At 38.4% G+C, this 21,368-nt stretch overlaps 1 protein-coding gene across 3 annotated transcripts in view; it reads left to right on the top strand.

Annotated features, from left to right (window-relative positions):
* The window catches only part of LOC126184834 (fizzy-related protein homolog), a 111,795-nt gene that overhangs the window by 24,699 nt on the left and 65,728 nt on the right, over nt 1-21,368 (top strand). For all 3 annotated transcript variants that reach the window (XM_049927425.1, XM_049927423.1, XM_049927424.1), the window contains exons 4-6: nt 2,822-3,010; nt 3,511-3,657; nt 14,243-14,431. In XM_049927425.1, the coding sequence (XP_049783382.1) occupies nt 2,822-3,010; nt 3,511-3,657; nt 14,243-14,431 (525 nt within the window). The remainder of the gene's footprint in view (nt 1-2,821; nt 3,011-3,510; nt 3,658-14,242; nt 14,432-21,368) is intronic.

Raw genomic sequence — 21,368 nt, 5'->3', positions numbered from 1 at the left:
GGTGTTCTGTAAATTCTTTTCATAGTATCATGTCCCCCATCTAATCTTCATGTGCTTACTCTTTCTTTTGATAATATTGTCTCCAGGTTCATTTACTTTATAATAACCATACAGGTGTTTCTGTTTTCTGTAAAGGTTTTAGTTAGTTTTCCTTTTAGTGGCATTCATCTTTCCAATAGTCATACATGATTTTATAGATCTGCATTTCTCCTTCGGCTGTTCTGTTTTCTCCTTTCATCTGTTAAAATCAATATCTCATGTGTTATTCAAGGATTTCTGCTGCTCTTATCACAAATACTGTTCATCTTGCCACCATGCTTCACTAGTTCTTATTATAGCTAACTTCAACCTTTCCCTTTCTCTTTTATAATTTCACCAACCTACCCACCTTATTAAGTGATCTAACAATCCATGCTCTATGCCATGGTTTGCCAGATTTGTTTTTCTTCATGGCAACATCCTTTTGAGTATTCCCTGCTTGGATATCCGAATGGGTGACTGTGCTGCCTCCAAAATATTTTACTGAAGAGGATGTCATCATCATTAAACTATACAGTAGAGATACATATACTCTGGAAGTATAACAGCTCTAGTTTCGCCTTGGTTTCAGCCAAACAGCCTAACCATGGTGTCAAGATAGTGAGGATATGTTAGGTAATGTTACATGGTGAGACAGTACATCCAAGTAATTACGACTAGCAAGTTTAAAAATAGTCAGCTGTGCGTGCGTGTTCTGAGTATTTTGACAGCTGAGAAGGCATGGGGATAGAGCCAGGCAGAACTCAGCAGCTGGACAGGTCTCATGGTATCATCAATAAAAGATGGAACCCTTTGAGCCTCAGTGAGTGGCAGATACTGCGGGACATTCACTGCGTGGTCGGGAAAGCCTGGCCGTTGGCATGAAACATGGGGCAGGAACTGTCATGGCTGACTTGAGTGGCCACACCAAGTATCAATTAAGTCTAAATCCAATAAAACCTGATCCCAACTAGTTAGAGAAAAGCCAGTAACATGGTTACTAAGACAAAATTAAGGCAAGTGCTTGGGTGAATGTGCACCCTCGATCTGAAAAGTAGTTTTCAAGTTATTTCATGTTAAATATTTTATGTATAAAGAGAACTTTAAAAATTAGCATCTCAATACCACCGTAAGTGATTTTCGCAAAAAAAAGTGTGTAGGGATAGATCTCATTGAACACTATTAGACTATCAATGTAGATCTTTTTATAAACATTGTCTGTTTTGAATTACAGGCCATACTGTACATTCTGTGTATAAAAACATGACTGTTTACATAAATAATGAATGAAATGTTACAAGTAATGGCTGCCTTATGAAGTAGACGTAGGTATGGATATATGAATGGACTTAGTTCTTACTGTTTATATTTATTAGTAATGGAAAGTAGTGTCTAGCTGGACAACATCCATCATTATTTATGAACAAACTATTTAAATTAGAGAAAACCTAAGATCAGAATTAGAGAAAGCTGAAGAAACTTATGTATTAATTGAAATGTATTACATGTATATAACATTACATTTATAGTTTATAAGTATATTGCTGAAGTCAGAAATGTGTGCACTTGACTCGTGTCAATGTGCAATGCAAGGGCTTAAATAGTGGCAGCCATCTTGATGCAGGATACTTTACTTTTGATCTGGATGCAGGGCAGGTAGGTTTGAAATCTGGAACAGGGAGTGGCAGTAGCTTGCCTCTTGAATGTGTTGAAATTGTTCTAAGTGTTGAGTTGTGAACTTGTGATTTTGCATATGTTGCTAGTGAATACTCTGAAACATTTTCAACTTCGTGTCAGGCAAACTAGTCTGAAATTTAAAACTTTACTTGGTTATATTTGTGAGTGATTTATACTAGGAATTTAGTTAGTTTGCAGTTGTCAAACTTTAACTTTAAACTTACAGTAGGAGCACTGTCATTTTTCCAGAAGTTCACTCAAACATGAGATACTGTTCCTTTTCATGTAAGTCCTTTCTCAAATATTAAGTAATTCTCTGGTGTAAATGTTACAGTGATGGAAAAACTCAGTTTGTTGAAATGTAGTGAACATTATTTTTCACTGCAAATTCTTGTCTCCATTTATTTGAAAATTGCGCCCAGTTTTTTAGAGTTAATGTGAGATGCATTTGTTGGCCCATAGATTGTAGTGTAGCCAACATTTAAAGATCCAACCCCGCATTTGGAGGCCCTATAAATTGTGACTTATTAATGTGCAATTTATTATTCATGCAGATGCACATGAGGGTTCGTGAGCTCGAAGTTTATTGAACAGTTATTTTGTGGAATAAACAAGCTAGTCGCAAGTTCAGCTACCCTATTTGTTATCTATTACATCGCAAAGGCATATCATTCGATCATCCGGACTGTTTCTGGTGCGACCATGTATTGGTCTGGCCTTTCCATGTGTACCTCGCCATTGTAGTTACACCTACAGTATGGATATCTGTGTTGTTGAGGCATGCAAGCCACTCAACCAGGGTGCATTTTCCTTTGTATCAGACCTCTTACATGGCATTTGCTGGCAGGCTGCAAGAATATATCTACAGTAAACTGCTTGTTTGCTGCCATGGAGTTGGTCAATTTTTATTGAACTAGTCACAGCATAAGGCTGAATTTCACAGTTGAAAATGAGATGTTTACCAATACCACACAAGAAGTATTTTCTTCATAATGTTTCCTTTGTGTTTCGTTAAATATTACTCCCATTTCCTATGTGGACCAAGCTGATTATGGTGTGTGATACCACGAAATTGTAATCTGACTTTACTGATTTGTATATTTACTTATATTCTGAACACTTTCAGGATAATACTGTTCGTACAGGGGCAATTCCAAAAAAAGCAACCCGTGAAACTGGTGAAACAGGTAGAGATGCTGTTGCGTACTCCTGCCTATTGAAGAATGAGCTTCTAGGTTGCAACATAGAGGATGTTAAAGGCCAGTCAGAGGAAAGGAGAACCTCAGTAACACAAGAAGGAAGAAATCTGTTTCATGTAAGAAATGTTTCGTGTTAGACTTCTGTTTTCGTATAACTTATTCGCCACTTCCTTGTTACTTTGTATTTCGTCACACACTAAGATGTTAAAATGTGTGTCTTCAGTCTTGTCCATCCAAAATATTTTGGTGCGAAGGAAAGCATACAGCAGCATAAGACATGTATTCAGTAAATGATTGTTCTTTTATAAAGTATAATGCATTAAACAAAACTATAAGGGATAAACTGATACTACGTAATGTATCTATTCATCATAAGTAAGTGTTGTAATAAAGGTGAAACATGTTTAAAAATTTTTAACTACCTATTTGAATTATCATAAGAAAGGAAAGGTTTGTTTGTATTTAAAGCTGAAAGTCATAGTGGTGGAACATATATTTAATTTTTGGGTAAATGTGCAGTTCATTACTGAAAAAAAAAAAACAACTATAGAATAGTGTAGTATAGCTGAAACTGATTATTAATTTTTTCCTAACCAATTTTTAAAATTTCTTGAAGTATTCTCCACCATCCCAGAAGTCAGTATCCAGCAGCGATACATCAGCTTTATCTGCATACTCATTATCACCTGTAAGTGCCAAGAGTCAGAAGTTGCTGAGGTCACCCCGTAAAGCTACAAGAAAAATTTCAAGGATCCCGTTTAAGGTAAATCTTTGTTACTATGCTCTTGAAGTTTAATGCATTTGAGTTTCAAATCATGCTTCACTTTTAGATTTACTAAGCAAAATGCTCTTAAGATATTCTTTTCATAGCTTCGGGCCACAGTCATGTAATAATATTTGAATGATGTTTCCCCCATTTGACTGTGTCCACCTCCGTAGCGTAGCGGTAACATTACTGCCTACCACGCAGGGGGCCCAGGTTCGATTCCCAGCAGGGGACTGGGTGTTGTGTGTCCGTCATCATTATTTTTATCATCATTGACTCACAAGTTACCTAACTAAAGAGGACTTGCAATACAGCGCCCGAACTTCCCCGAATGGGGCATCCTGGCTAATAGTGCCATACGATCATTTCATTTCATTTGACTGTACAAATTTCTTTATTTTGTGTTACTATTGTGATGTTGGCCTTAAGCCATTATCAGGTACAAAAATGTTTGTTATAATTAGACTTTTTTAATTATTTAACATTTTATCAAGTACAACAATGTTGGTTATAATTAGACTTTTTTAATTATTCAACATTTTTGTACTTGATACTGGCTTAAGGCCAAAATCATAATAACAATATAAAATAAAGAAGTTTGTACAGTCAATTGGGGGAAATATCATTCAGACACTCTCTAAGATAGAATGTGTATGGGTTTATTTTTTACTGCTCCTCCAGTACTAACAATCTTTTTCAGTTCTTTCCATTTAAATTTTGATGAAACATGTGCAAATCCATCTCATTTAAATACAGAGTAAAGCCTATTTCATTTCATAAAATTATTCAGATTTTTATGGGCCTGCTCTGGCAGTATTCGTTTAATGGGATTCATGCGTTTCTCTGTAGCCGCTCTCTTGGCTGTTGTCTACCAACCTAAAACATTAGTCTCTCTTATGTTTTTTACCATCAGGAACACGTTTTCTGTTTCTAATTTAGGAATACAACAAGGCAAGAACTGTTTGTGACAGAATGGAACTGTTGCAAAATAGTCCCTGAAATTTGGAAAAGTTACAGATTTAGTACTAGATTGCATTTGTGTGACATTTTCTTGTGCGGCACATGTAGGAAAACACTGTCAACATGTCACATCAGACCCCCCCCCCCCCCCTCACTCTCTCTCTCTCTCTCTCTCTCTCTCTCTCTCTCTCTCTCTCTCTCTCTCTCTCTCCATATTGTTCATTTTACCCCCATTTTGGGTAATTGTTTAATATTTATTCTCAGGTTCATAGAAATTGGTGTGTATCTCATTATTCTCTTACATAATATTCCACATGGTTTCCCACATCCATTGAGACAGACATTGTACGGATCTTTACAGCAGTTTACATCTGTGTACTGAATACAAGTGGGACCCGAGATTTATGATTTTTGATGACAAAACATTGTGGGATTACTCAAAGCAGAAGGGAGTTATTATAAAATTCCAGCCTTCAGTCATTCAGTGATGAATACACAAGTAGCTCACTTGTGAAATCGCTGCCTATAAAATCGCAGGATCTGCACTTTTTTACCAGTGTGATGCACCATTTTAATATATTTTAAAGAGTCATTTTGTATATCACTATATGCTATGTGATGGGAGATTTGCTCTTAATAACTTTGCAGTATGGTGCAATTTATTTTTATAAATGCATATTCCAGTCACATCAATGTGACCGTCACCTATTTTCGGATGTCATCATGCAGTAACCAGTCACAGATGCTGGTGGCAGTACTAGAAGTGGAGAGTATATAATGCCTGCCCAGGGGACACGGTGAACAGTCCAGTCATTGTCGTAATGTGGAAATGGAATGATTTATCTGATTTCCAAAGGGCATGATCATTGGCTTTTGGGCCAAGTATGGAAGCATTTCCAAAATGGCTAAGTTTGTAAACTGTTAGCAAACCTCTGTGGTTAAAGTATACCTTGCATGGCCAAATGGCACTATCCAAAATGGAGATGACAGGAGCGAATGATGGCTATACAGATGTGTGCAACTGTTGAGCAGCTGACTGCCCAGATGAACTAAGGGGCAACCAATAGTGCCTCCTCAACAACTTTTTAATGAACGTTGTTGCATATGGGCCTTTGCAGCAGATGCCTTGTTCGTACACTCATGCTGACTGCTGTTCATTGGTGACGAAGGCTAGGATGTGCACACCAATGCGAAAACTGGACGTCCGCTGAGTGGCAGCTGGTGGCCTTTTCAGATGAATCACATTTTATGCCCCATCAGACAGATGGCTGTTAGTGTGCATGGTGTGAAACATCTGAAAGCAAACACCCTGCGACAATCATCACATGGGTCCAAGCTGGAGGGCATCCACAGCATGATTTCGTCATTCTGGAAGACACAATGGATCAGCACAATAGATCCTTGGGGGTGATGCCCATCCCTGCATGCAGTTTTGTTTTCCCTTGACGTGATGGCATCTACCAGCAGGAGAATGCAACAAGTCACACAGCTTGCCATGTGCGTTGTGTTGTTCAAGGAACACCAGGATGAGTTTACCATACTCCCCTGGCCACCAAACTCCCTGGATTCAAACTCAGTCGAGAATCTGTGGGACCACCTTGATCGGGTTGTTAATGCCATGGATCATCAGCTGAGAAACCTAGTGCAACTGGCCACAGCACTGAAGTTGGCGTGGCTCCACATCCTTCTCAGTACCTTCCAGAACCTCATTGACACTCTTCCAGAACATCTCACAGCAGTCTGTGCTGCAAAAGATGGTTATTCAGTCTTTTGACAGGTGGTCACATTAGTATGACTGGACACTGTATGCGGAAACTTTGTTTATGAAATGCTCATTTGATATCAGATAGTAGCATGTGTGCATACATTTGTGTTTTACAGCAGACATGTGAAGCATAGGTCATAGTGTACCAATATTGTTAGTACCCTCGCCTATTCCATTAACAAATTGCTCAAGAGGACTCATTGTATGCCTTTGAGAGTCCTTGAATTTCTATAAATTTCACTATCTTGGTCCATATGGAATATGTATATTTTTTACTGTAATATATTAATTATCTGCTCTTGGAAGGTGGCTTATTGGAATTTTAAGGGCAGTCCATTTATTGATGCACAACATCATTGTCTTAGTTTCCCATGGGAATCAGTTTATCATATCTGTGGTGCCAAAGATTCTAGACAGAAGGCAGACATTGAAGAATGGCCAGACAGGGGCTTTGCGTGATGGGAAGATCAAGATTTGATGTACTGTCAACAGTTACATGATTTGAGATGGAATACAAGATCAGATTTCAAATGGATGAGGAAGGAAATTGGTCATGCTATTTCCAAAGATACCATCCCTATCATTTACATGACACACTGGATAACCTAAATGTAGATACCTAAATGGGGACTTGAACCATGCTGCTCCTGAATGCATCTTGAGTGCCTTGATCACAGTGTCACATCACTTGGTGAAAGCTTTCTAAGCAGCCTGAAATGAAGCTTTTCTGCATAGCTAGATCAATATGTTTATTCCTTACTGAGTTGCTACAGGTGCTAACAACTAAACATAGTCTGTTTCAGGAGGACTACTTTAGGAGTGCTTTAGGTGGTGATAATATAGACTAATTCCAATAAAACATTCCACCAAATAAAACAGTTTATGTAATGTGTTCAGTTGTTATCGGTTATGGAGATATAGTCTTTAGAATGTAACCCATAAAAATACTCACTGACAAATGATTTAAGTTCAAAGTTGATTTTCATGAATTCCATCTTCAATGTACTTTTGAATTCTCCTGACAACACCATGTGTAGCTCTTCTGTGGTTTTCTCAACATTCTTTTATAAGGGTAGTGCTAGTCATAATATGAAAGATTAATTCGTCTCTGGCATATATACTTTTTTAGACTTTGCCTTTCAGCCATCCCTACAGGCAAAAGTCAAAAAGGCGTCATGTCTGGGGACATTATTTGCTAAGAAACATGAGCATTTTTGCCATCAGTCTTCCAGGGAGTGGTAGGTTTAAATGATGTGTCACCTGATAATTAGACTGTGCAGTGGCTTTGTCATGTTGGAAGAAAGTACCAACTCTTGTAGGCTAAGGAACCTCCCCAATAACACTGGAAGCTTGTTTTCAAGAAATTCTAGATAACGAAGCCTTCAAGAGTGTGCAGTAGTACGACAGGTCCAGTCAACTGATGGTCTGTCAGACTGCACCACACATTTACAGAGCAGCGTTCTTGAAAATGTCTCCCCACAAAGATGTGTGGGTTTTTGTCAACAAACTAACAATGTGACTTACTAGTGTTGTTGGTACCATTACATGTAAAAGAAGCTTCATCAGTTAAAAATATTACTGAGATTACTCCGTGATTTACAATTAGTCAGCAACAAAATTCCAATCACCCACCATCATCTCCTTCTCGAAGATGTGGAATCCCCTGTAAATGATAAGATAGAGATGGTGCATATGTAATGCCTGCCATATTCATGTATGTGGAACACCGATAAGCGTAGAAATTCTGTGTATGCTGGTTGAAGGACTTCATTCTACCAACTAAGTAATGTGTTTTATTTCATACACTGTGTTCACTTGCATGTTCAGCTGTGACATGACTGCTGCTCTGCAGCAGTCTCGAGCAATTTAGTGAAAACGCAAGTTAACGCTCTTGAATCTGGCACTCTTGAGATTATGAAATCATAGGCTGTATTCTCTACAAGCATCAGCACCATTTCAATTACAAAATCCATACACAAATACTATCAAATACTATATCAGCATATGCATCATTTGTAAACACACGCGACTTACTTAAACAATACAGTAGAATTGGCCAACAGATCAGAATCACAAGCATAGTTGAAAAACTCAGTTATGTAAACTCAAGCACAAGTTGACAACTTGACATTCAAAACAAAAATGGGAATCATTAAATAAACCCATAGCAATTGGAGTACCAACATGCAAACGAGGATTTGTCATGGTAAACGATAAAAATTGGACATGTATAATATTTTTGTGTGTCTATTAGCACACATTACATTACTCTAAAGTAAGTGCCAGATTATGGATCTAAAACGCCTGGGGTCCAATTTGTGGTGAGCTGTTGGATATCTATCTGTCATTAATGAGTTCTTTCACCTCTTCAATATTTGCTAATGCAAGAAAATGCTTAGTTGCACCATTGATTGGAGTCCACCTTAAACTGTGAATTCCCCTGTAACTGGTTGGAGTCATTTCAAAGGTCTGAGAAAGGAAGGGTGTACCACCTCTGAAGGATGTGCCACCTCTTTGGGTTGATTACAGCTGACTTACATCACATTGCATTGATGTACATTTTTCGTCAGTCTCTGATAATCAGCAAATGTTTTTGAACGTTGCAATAATTTCCTTCTGATGTAATCCATGTGTGTAAAACAGCATTTTCTGTACACAGTCCCTGAGAACTAAGATGTTGTCTACTTCCTTGTAGTATGTCCTGAACACCACTGTATCCAACCTTCCTTCATACAACAAAGGGAGGTGAAATTTGAGCCACACAAAGAAAGTACAATTTGCCACTCTGCAATCTAAATAGGGATAAGAAGAAGTAGTAAATATAATTTTTTTTACATTTGCTGTTGTTCACAAATTGCAATATTGGTCATGGTGTATAGGGCAGTGTACAAAGAGTTTCTGGTAATACATATCGCTGAAGGACAATTGTATGTGAGATATCTTAGACAACTGTTGTTTGATATGTAAACATGGTGTGGGGTGCAAATGAAAATTGCGGACATGAATTACATGTTTTTGGGACTATCTTGTCAGATGTTTCCATAGCAACTAATAGTCTGTATATTTTGCTATTTAGTGTAGTGTAGCTTCATTGTGATTGGGAATCGTGTTCTGTGAAGTAGGTAGTACAGTGGTCTTCTCTGTGAAGAAAGAAAATGATATCGACCTAAATGGAAAAATCATCAAAGTATGTGTATGATGGTATATAGACATGTGTACACTGTTTCAACAGAAATGTGTGTGTTGTAGAGGAATTGGACATCAACTGCAAAAATATGAAATCCAGAAAAGGTGTGATACAGTTTTCTGCCAAAAATGCTATACTGTGGAACTTCTATTTTGTGTTCTCCAATTTTATGTTTTTCATGATTCTACACCATAAATTCGTTTTCCGTGCAAAAAACCCATAAGATCAATGCTAAAAACTCCCTGATTTCACATTTCTTCCTAGTATGGTTTACCTAGATTCTAAGTTCTTACTTGACATCTCACTTGATTTCATCCCATTATCTTCCTGTTGATATTTGATGTGACAGACCAAGTTATAAGTGACTCAAAAGGCAGATGGTTCACACCACGGGTGGTGGCAGAATTAAGGGAATATTTTGGGCTGTTGTGGAGAGGGGAGATGTGAGAGAGGGAATGCTGATGTAATCCATGATTGGTGTTGCCAACACAACTTGCAACATTTAGCCTCACCACTTAATTATAATACAACTACTACCAGGTTGCAGCAGTAATGGAGAAACAAGATAGTTGATATGAAGTGTTCCGGACAGAGCCAATACGTGATGAAGGGGCCCAGTCACCACCTTTACTTGTGCCACTTATAATTCAGTCTCAATTTTCTGCATGAATTTCCAATGTACTGTATTCAGCAATGATATCAATTGTCACCCTTTTAAACTCAGACACTGAGTCTTGAAGAATATGCTTGGTCATAGTTGAGGAAATGTCGCCCATTTCCAGCTAGTGAACTATTGTTGGCTGGTGATGTGTTAAGTCATTCAGTAGCCAGCGCAGCCACCACAGCACACTGACACACATAAAATGAGATTACCTACTGCATGTGTGGAGAGGGGGAGTGGCCCTTCAGCAATGGGACTGCAGGTAGGGGGTGAAAGTATTTTGTGAAGTCCTGAAAATATACTTTTTGAGAAAGTGATATGCTATGACAGAGATGTCACACGGAAATAGAACAAGGATTTTGCTACAGCACATTTTAAAGACTTTCATGTTCAAATCTGACATGATACCATTGCAACAACTACATACACTATTGTGCATATAGTTTGCACCACACACTGTAGATTGTAAAGATTGGCAGCAGTGGTAGACGGCATGAAGTGAAACTGTAGCATTTGAGCTTTCTTTCAAATTCACTGAGCCAACTTCTGATAAGCTTTTAATGTCAACTGGAGAATTAAATTCATTTTGTCATGCCTCTCTTTCACTCATCAAGCCTAAAGTAACACTTTTAAAGGTGGTGAGCAAATGAAGTGCAGTTCATAAGAAAAACATTAATCTATAACAGCAATGGTGATGAAGTAGGTCATTAAGCATATGTCCACATTTATGCTTATGCTTGAACCACTTAGCTGTTGTGATGTTTTTTGGTTTTAATTCAACTTGTTCATTGATTTTTGCTTTTTTCTGAGTGAGCACAAAGGATGAGCTACAAAGGATGAGCTCTCAAAAACACGTTTTGATCATGTAATGTGTAGTCATAGCATGTTGGAAAACAGCTCGATTACCTTGTACCCAGATATCAATTTAATTTTATTTTATGAGATTTTACTTACCGTTACACATCTTTGACTTTTTAAAAACTGTTGAAATTCATTACCACAAATTATTGCATAAATGTTGTTGTGAAAATTCAGTATTCCAGATTCTGCTGTATAAATGATCCATCTCAGTTTCATCATTGTTGATATAGGCTTCCAGTGTCAAAAATAACGTATCTGCTTTCACTACTAGGCAGAATACTGTTCAAAAAATAGTAGTGGTGATCTTCTTTTTGTCTGTGTAAGACCTTCTGACTGTAAAGAAAAAGACCCTGGTGTGCTAGGTAACAATCTTGAATGATTCTGTTTACTCGTATGCTTCAACTCTTTTGACACAGCAATTAATTATGCTGTTCCAAAAAGTAGTGCTGCTGTCAGCTTTTATTACTGTAATATACGAGGGGAATCCCAGAAGTAAGGTCCCCTATTTTTTTAAAGTACAGAACTCTGTCTGTGTGGCAGCTGGTCACACCACACACTGTGTGTAAACATGCGCACGCCGCGCTGAGGCGCTCAGTCTTGGCTTGGCAGCAGTTGAGAATGGAGCTCCCATTGGATGTTACCGCCAAGTGCGAACTGGGCAGTTTTTGAATGCAAAGGGCACTGCGCCGATTGAAATCCATCGCCAATTGACGGAAGTGTATGGTGAGTCATGCATGGATGTCAAAAATGTTCGTAAGTGGTGTAGAAAGTTTGCAGTTAGTCAGACCAAAATACATTATGAACAAAGGTACGGGAGACCGTCAATGTCTGAGGAGTCAGTGTTGAAGGTTGAGCAAAGCATGCGTGAAGACTGGCGGATCACCCTGGGTGATCTCTGCACGTTGGTTGCTGAGGTTTCCCAAAGCACCACTCACAGAATTTTAAAGGAAACATTGAACTACTGGAAGGTATGTGCAAGATGGGTGCCACACATACTGACTGAGCACCACATGCAGCAATGAGTTGATGCTTCCCATGCATTTCTTCACCGCCTCGCAGCCGAACAGGACAACTTTCTGAATTCAATTGGCACGGGTGACGAAACATGGGCATACCAATTTTCACCTGAGGCCAAGCAACAATCACGCCAGTTCATAACTTTCTGAACAGCATGGCGGCGAGCTGGTATGACATGGGCGTACAAAAACTGGCACAGCGTCTACAAAAATGCGTTGGCAGAAATGGTGATTATGTCGAAAAATAGCTAAATGTTCAAGCTGTAAACTGATGTAAACCATTGTAGAAATAAACAGGTCTGTGTAATTATAAAAAAATAGGAGACCTTACTTCTGGGATTACCCTCGTAGTATAGTAATTTACTTGTCCGAGGATCATTTTATGATGGTATGGGATCTGTCAACTTCATACAAGGAAAAACATAAGTCATACATGTAGCCGTATAAATAGTTATTACACATATATCAGGTGTAGAAGTATGAAACCAAAATTTGCTTGCAGTAAATACATGTCTGTTGTTTGAAACTGATAAACAATATTTTATTGAAAATAATCTCCATTGCTATTTAAACTTTTCTCCCACTTCTCTGGCAGGCTATGAATACCATGCCAAAAAAACAGTTCTTGTTTTGAAGCGAACCATTCAGCGAGCTATTTTCATACATTTTCATATGAATTGAAGTGTTGTTCAGCGAGAGCGTGTCCCAGTGATGCAAATAGGTGATAATCGGATGGAGTCAAGTCTGGAGAATAAGCCGCATACCCTAATATTTCCCAACTAAATGTCTCGATCATTTCACTGACCCGTTTTGCTGTGTGTGATGGGCCATTATTATCGAACAAATGACTTTGTGTTGCCTTTTTCCATATTCTAATCATTTTTCGCATAATGCTTGATTTAAATCAATCATTTGCTGTTGGTAGCGATCCCACCAAACACAGAGCATTGTCTCCTTTCCAAAAAAATTTCGTCTTGTAGTGGATGTAGATGGGTTGCTTGGAATCACCCATAATATGCGACGCTTAGGATTCTCAAAATATATCCATTTTTCATCACCTTTCACTATTCGATGGAGAAATGACTTCCTTTTGTATCTGGCGAGCAGCATTTCACAAGTGGTCTTTCGATTTGCTTGCTGTCTTTCATTTAGTTCATGTGGAACCCATGTTCCCACTTTCTGCATCTTTCCCATAGCTTTCAACCGAAGAGCAACTGCTTTCTGCATCACATTCAATTGTTCCATGAGTTACTGTTGAGTTTGAGTATCATCTTCATCCAATAAGGCCCACAATTCATTGTCTTCAAACTTTTTTGGTGGTTTCCCATGCTTGTCGTTTCTCACTTCAAAATCACCACTTTTGAATTTTTTGAACCACTTGAAACACTATCTTCCCCCAAGAGCATGTTCCCTGAAAACTTCTACAAGCATTCAATTTGATTCTGCAGAAGTTTTCGTCAAGTGATAACAGAAAATCAATGCTGTCCACATATTGTAATTCGTATGCACAAAACTCGACATGTTTGTGTGTTTGAAAGAGATACCGATGTACGGAACTTGGACTACTGTGTGCCGACTTTCTTCGTCAGCCGTTACAGGAAGCAAAAATGCACTGCAGACACGGTCTTGTGGGTCCTACACTGACAGCAAGCACCATCTATAGGGAAATTCTGGTTTCATACTTTTGCACCTAGTATATCCTAATGAAATGCTGTGTTGCTTTACTTTTTTGTTTATTTGAAGGCACTTGTCATCAGAGATTTAAATGACATTATGTAATCTGACTGGATATATGTCATGTTCCATTACCTTCTGGTACGAGAGTAAAGATGGCTGTAAAAAAATGAAAATCAGTCCATTCAAAAATGTAGTATCATTATAAGACCATAGACAATTATAATTCACATGTTGTAACTATCATTTACTATTGCAGTTAAGGTGGTATATTTACCTTCTTATATACTAGGCTTTGTATCTTGAGAAGTTTTTTATTGTTTAACAAATTGTGTTGTTGTTTTTGTCATATTGTGCCTCAGCATCAGGAAAGGACGTAGTTCTTCAAGTAGAACTGTAGTGTTGAAAACTATAAGGTAGTAGAACATTCATTACACGAACATGTAACTTTGTTCTAGGTTCTGGATGCTCCAGAGTTGCAGGATGACTTCTATCTCAATTTAGTTGACTGGTCTTCGCAAAATGTACTAAGTGTTGGGCTCGGTAGCTGTGTTTATCTATGGTCTGCCTGTACAAGCCAAGTTACAAGACTGTGTGACCTTACGGGTGATGGAAACTCTGTAACATCTGTGGCCTGGAATGAAAGGGTATGTTGCAAATGTTCTGGGCTATGTTTTTTCATGTATACAAATCATTATGCACAGTAATGTAAAATTTATAAGTAGAAATACATATATTTGTTATTTCTGTATATCTGTGTAGTGGATTTGTTGTGAAATATGGAGCCACAGTCATGTGATGGAAGTAGAAAATCATATGAACATCAGTTCTCATCCAACTTTGGTTTATAATATAGAATGGGCACAAATGCACGGAAACACAAATATGTAAAATAGAATGAGTTAACAAATTTAAACCATACAGCAGAAAGGATTAGAAAAATTTTCAGTAATTAAGAAAATGGAAAGAACATTTGAATAACAGTGATCTAAAAAGGATAGATTTCTACTCCCCACATAGAGGAGGATTGAGTCAAATTTGTGTGTGTGTGTGTGTGTGTGTGTGTGTGTGTGTGTGTGTGTGTGTGTTTCTGTTTCTGTTTCAGGAGGAGGACTTTCTTCTCCAAAAGCTTAGATATTTAGCAATCTTTTTCATTGTGCCTGTATGCGACTCAGTGCCGCCTCCATGTTGTGAGTAATTTATGCTTTTGATATTGTTGTTATTCCATGGTGAATGTTATATTATTGGAAAGAGCATATAGTTTAACAAAAATTTCAACAAGTAAAGCACAACTAGGAATAGAAAAGTACAACACTAGACCACAGTAGTAAGACCATGATGTTTGTTTGCATGTGAATGCTTAAGGTGCTCAGAATATAGGTACTTAAAAGATGTATTATTAGAAAAATAGTGGATGCAATACAAACTACAGATGGCTGGAAAATAAGAAATAATGAGGATATCTAGCAGAATATAGAAAAGTGTAGTTTAATCTTCTTTGGGCACCACTATCAAACAAATGATAACAAATATTGATGTATTTCTGGAAAAGAAGTCAACAATAAGAAATGGCATAGACAGAAGAAATAAAAAGATGATATTGGGAAAAGATGAATGAGTACTGGAAAAATAGGAATTAACGAAGAAGGAAGAGGAATCGAACTTGTTGGGTGATATTAGTTGTTCATTATGAAGATAAAAAAGCTGGCATTATGCTAATGACAGAAAATAAAAACCAATTTGAATATTCCACCTAAAGATAAGATTTGCTGAAGAAATTATGAAAATATTGGCGGGGGTCCTACAGTCTCTGCCACATCCTGCATCTCAGCCCCATTGCTAACCCATTTTGTATGTATGCAATGGTCAGATTTCTATTCCTCATACTCCTTTCTCTCTCTTGAATCCACGTAATTTGTGATCTTCCTCTGCGCTTTCTGTTTGTTGGTCTATATTCAAATAAATCTTTGGGTATTCTTTCGTGTCCATTTCTAATTAGGTATCCAAAACGAAAACAGGTGTCTGTGTTCTATTTCAGCCATTATGGTATACTTATTTGCTCTGTGTTTCAAATGGGAGGTCCTTGATGCATGTCTTAGAAAGTCTATTTCTACAGTTTTTATCTTCTTGCAGTTCTCCGTAATTGTACAGCACACCAAACTGTTGATGGTAATTGTCATAGTGGCTTTATGTATATTAAGTTTAGTTTTTAATCCAGTTTTTCTGGACCACGTAAGGGAATGCAGTTTTGATGTTACTCTCCTTCTTGAGCTCAGTCTGTTTCCCGAGTCATCTTCATATGTCCATGTGTATTAATTATGCTCCCTTTACTGTTGTGCTAACTTCCACAACTATCGATGGTTACATTTCTGAGATTTCAAGATCCATTGGTTAAGCATTCTCTCTTCTTGATATTCAGCTTCAGTCCCCATTTACTATATTCCTCTATTAATTTTCTCACCATAGAGGAGATATTTTCTTCATTGGTGGCAACCAGCATCTGGTCATCTGTGATCTCACATTTTGGTCTTCAAACTGAATTCCCATTATAGTGCATTTATTTTTCCAGATGTATTTTGAATAATGTTGGAGACAAACAGCAGCCTTGTTTCAGTCCTTTATTTATTTTAAACAATTTAGAGATATTTTAAATGATTGAAATATTGTACCCATATTCATCTGTGCACGTCCGTATGTCTGTTACATGTGCTGCTTACACGGAATGGGTCCGTGCCATATAGTTTCAGTGCTTAGAACAGCTTGGTTAATGGGACGTTGTCATATGCTTTTTCAACATCTTTGAACACTAAATGTGTCTTCAAATTTCTTTCCTACCTTTATTTCTATCAACTAGCATAGGGAGACTATATTATCAATACACAATATGCTTGCTCTATATCCACTGTCTTCTTCAATGTCTACAATTTCTGTTCCAGTTCTGATTCTCAGTCTTCTTGTTGAGCTAGTTACACTCATGCCTCTGTAATTATCACAACCCTGTTGCTTTCTTTTTTGTAAATAGAACTTATTACTGAAATATTAGAATCCTCTGGTAGCTCTTCACCATTCCTCGTCAGTCTATTAAAGGATCACGCTGCCATTTGACAATATTTCCTGCCTCGTTCTGCATCACTAGTTCCATATTCACATTATCCCCATCTCTCAGCTGATACTCTGCCTGTTTGTACTGAGTTCTATTCTCACTCAGTAGCTTTTTGTAATACTTATTCCACTGCTGTATTCTAATTATTGGGACACCCAGGCATCTCTTACTTTGGTCTCTTCCATATACCTACAGATCTCCTCACATCTTTTGCCCCACATCACCTGTTTTGCTCCTGAAACTTATTTTATAACCTCTCTGTTGCATCTTGCATAGCACTTCTTATCCTCACTGTCTTGTCTACTTAACCACTTTGCTACAGTTGTTGTCATCTTTCACCATTTCCTCAATATCCTTTGTCGACCATTCTGGATTCCTATTCTTAGAACTATCCTTCATTCCTAAGGCCTCCAATGCTGCACTATGAATGCACACTTTCATCTCACTGTACAACATTGCTGCCATGGATTTGTGTGTGACCTAATATATTTAATTTGTAGGCCAATCTTGTGTTGTACTGGGCAAGGTGGTGCATTGGTTAGCACAATGGACTCGCCTTCAGGAGACTGATGGTTCAAATCGACATCCAACCACACAGAATTAGGTTTTCCATCATTTCCATAAATTGCTTCAGATGAGTGCCGGCAAGGTTCCTTTGAAAGGCACAACCGATTTCTTTCCTCATCCTTAAAAAAATCTGATGTTGTGCTCCATCTACAGTGATCTCATTGTCGATGGGACATTGAACCCTAATCTCATCTTGTACCATATAGTCTATTATGCATCTCAAATTTCTTGCAGATTGCACCCGGAGTCTCTCCATTGCAAGTTAGGTGTGCACAACTGCTGGCCAGTTAAGCTGCACATGTTCATAGTTCTGCTGCGCATCCGAATTACTGTCTCCATTTCCCACCCATGGCGGTTCATCTCCCCCATTGGCGGCCCAGGTCAGGGCCTCCAATTGCAGTTTGTGTCTGATCCCTTCTTTCCGAACCGGAGTCCTTGCCTTTACCACCTATACTTGAGGTCCATTCCCGTACGCCTCGATGGTGTACACCTACGCCGCGGCTTTGCCTGGACCTTTCCCATATCCCTAAGGACTCAGTTAACCCTGCGGCTCTCCACTGCCACTTCCTCTTGATTCTTGACATTTACCGAGGCCATGAAGTGGTTTACGCTGATGGCTCAATGGCTGATGATCATGTTGGCTTCACGTATGTCCATGGAAGTCATATTGAACAGCATTCCTTGCCTGATGGCTGCAGTGCTTTCACTGCTGACCTGGTGGCTATATCTCTTGCTCTTGAGCACATCCGTTCATCCCTTGGGGAGTCATTTCTTCTGTGTACTGACTCCTTGAGCAGCCTACAAGCTATCACCCAGTGCTATCCTCATCATCCTTTGGTAGCGACCATCCAGGAGTCCATCTATGCCCTGGAACAGTCCAATTGTTCAGTGGTGTTTGTCTAGACCCCAGGTCATGTCGGAATCCCAGGCAACAAATTTGCCGTCAGGCTGGCCAAACTGGCTACACAGAAACTGCTTATGGAGATAGGCTTCTGCAACTGACCTGCGTTCAGTACTACGCCACAAGGTTTTGTGGCTTTGGGAGACGGAATTGCGTAACCTCAGTACCCACAACAAACTGTGTGCCATTAAGGAGAGTACGAATGTGTGGAAGACCTCCATGCGGCCCACTCGCAGGGACTCTGTGGTTTTCTGTCGCCTCCACATTGGCTGCACTTGGGTGACACATGGCTACCTCCTGCATCATGATGACCCACCTCAGTGCCAGTGCGGTGCCCAGCTGACAATGGCCCATATTTTGGTGAGCTGTCCTTCTTTGGCTGCCCTGCGATGGACTCTTCCATTACTGGACTCATTGCCATTAATTTTAGCTGACAACGCCTCAGTGGCAAATTTTTTTTTTTTAAATATGTTTTATACGTGACTGAGGGTTTTATCATTCTATATAAGTTTTCGCACATGTCTTTTATCCCTTTGTGTTCTCCATTCTAATACTTTTAGGTTGGATGTTTTAATGTGTCGCAGAGTGACTGGCTTTTCCTTTTTATTCTCGGGGTCAGCCAGCCACGGTCATCTGCTCTATTGTTTTTATCCCTTCTACCTCTTTTTTGCTTCTTTCTGTGATTTTCTTTTCCTGTTTTGTCCATAGTAGTGTTGGTTGTCCTTCTGTCATTCTTCTGGTTCTTCCATTCTCCTATTATTGTGCTGTACGCCTCTTTTCTTTTCTTCTTTCCCTTGTGTAATTATTTTTACTGGGAACAAGGGACCGATGACCTCGCATTTTGGTCCTCCTCCCCCCTCCCCCTCCTTTAAACCAAACAACCAACCAGATTGCACCCAGTTAATTTTATGTATTTCTTTCGGAGGAATCCAATAAGTCACTATGTGTGTTTATTTTAGTGCATTGAGCCTCACCCTTCGACTGACATGATGCTGTGCTGCCCTAAAATATTTAAGATGTTAGGGAAGTTCATGTTTCAAAAATCTATTAAGTGTGTCCTAAAATATTTTTATTGTTTTTGTGCATTTATATCCTGTGTTACACTAGGTTTATAGTCTACAGTGTAAATATAACACTGCAAATTTTTAAAAGACATGTCAATATGACTATGTCTGTACAGAATCATCATCTTGAATTGATGTGGAGGAGGCTACACTAGCAATTACTGAGAGTTTGTCATGCACACAGTGCCAAGCCGTGGCCCAAATTGGCACAGCAATTGACGTCTGAGGCTGCCTTCTATTCCCTATGGAAATTGCCCAAAGTGGTGAGCATTGCGTGTCTTGCATGCAGGGTGAATGGACATCTCGTGAATTGAATTGTGCTGTTGTCTTCAGATGTTGTCCAGTGTATTTGTTCAGATGGTTGGTGAAACACCTAGATCGTGAGATCACTATGCTTAAGAAGTGGCTACTCAGCTAACAAAGTATATTTTAAATTTTGTAACTTAATCTATGCCATCATTACTGAGGTGATTACGCATAAGAAGTGCCTACTCAGCCAACAAAGTATATTTTAAATTTTGTAACTTAATTTATGCCATTATTAGCTCTGGTCATACATTTTGTAGTATTCCAGATTGATAGAAACAGTCTTCTATGCTACAGTTTACATTTAGCCCAAAGAAATAATTTGCATTCTCACTGGTTGTATATACTCAAGAGAAACTGTCAAGGAAAAAGTAGTAATAAATTAGGGGTATCAAAGTGTTGAAAATAGATAAAATGACTGGTTACTGCTCTTAAAGACAACAACAATTCTAGTCGCTCAAGTGCTATGTTTAAGTCTTGAGTTTTCAGAAGCAGGGACTCACCCTTCTGGAAAATAGAAGAAAAAGGAGAAAAAGGGAGATGTGTGGAGGAATTGTCCTCTTTTTGGATTTATTTAACCCTTTTAGTGCCAGACGTTTTCTCAAAAGATCATGTTAAAAGTGTCATGTGATTTTACAGTAAAATGCAGACCTCTGCCATACTTGCAATAAAATCTAAACAAATGCATAAAGGAATGTAATTTTTTTTAATTTTTAGGGAATGCTGCTGGCTACAGTAATATGTGCAATACACCTTGTCAAAGAACATATTTTCAGAGAAAAAAATTATTTTCATGATGGGGTTTACCGAAAAAAATTAAAACTTTGATTTCAGTTTACTCTGAGACCCATCAAATGATGACATACCCAAAAATTTCAGGTATATATGGAATCTCTGTAGTTTCCTTAACAAAAACATCATAAAGGAATACAAAAATTTTTATTTAACTAAGGAAAAAATCAAAAAGAATATAACATTACAAAAAAAATTGTTTTGCTCTGAACGTGTTCTCAGTTCTTCAGTCATAAATCACTGACAATTGTGAGGTTGCAGTTATGACAACTACTTGCACACATGCTGACCAACACATGAAGGATGCAGTCCTTTCTTGCAACAAACACATACTGTTCGTGAACGCTGCTTCTTATCCTTCGTAGAACAAACACTACAGTAGCGTTCCTTTCTCCCCGGAAGAGTCTCTACACCATATACTGTTGGAGCAGGTACATTTATATCTATTGCACTTGTGGTTGCAGTCCTTGCCTGAAACCACTGTTGAAAAAGTTTGCAAATGACTATGCTGTTAAACTTCAGCCGTGTCAGTGGTTTGTTGCTGGGGTTTAGACTTTCCTTATACAAAACATATGCATTCAGCAACATCCTGGCAATTATGCTGAACACTACCTTCTTCCACATCGTGACAGTCCTCCTCTCATCTAAATAGCAGTATGCCATCATATCAGATGAGTCAATGCCACCCATATACTTATTATATTCAAAAATTACATCTGGTTTCTTGACCGACTGTCTATTGTGAATTGTGTTTTCTGATGATGTAGCAGAGGATGATGTACTCACAAGGAGGACTGGATTTCTCTGTGATTTCTTCTGTCTGAAGCCACAGAGAAGTATAAAAGATTTCT

Source organism: Schistocerca cancellata, chromosome 4 (assembly GCF_023864275.1).
Source record: "Schistocerca cancellata isolate TAMUIC-IGC-003103 chromosome 4, iqSchCanc2.1, whole genome shotgun sequence".
Taxonomy (NCBI): Eukaryota; Metazoa; Arthropoda; class Insecta; order Orthoptera; family Acrididae; genus Schistocerca; species Schistocerca cancellata.
Note: the sequence above shows the minus strand (reverse complement) of the source record. Positions and strands in the feature narration are given on the sequence as shown.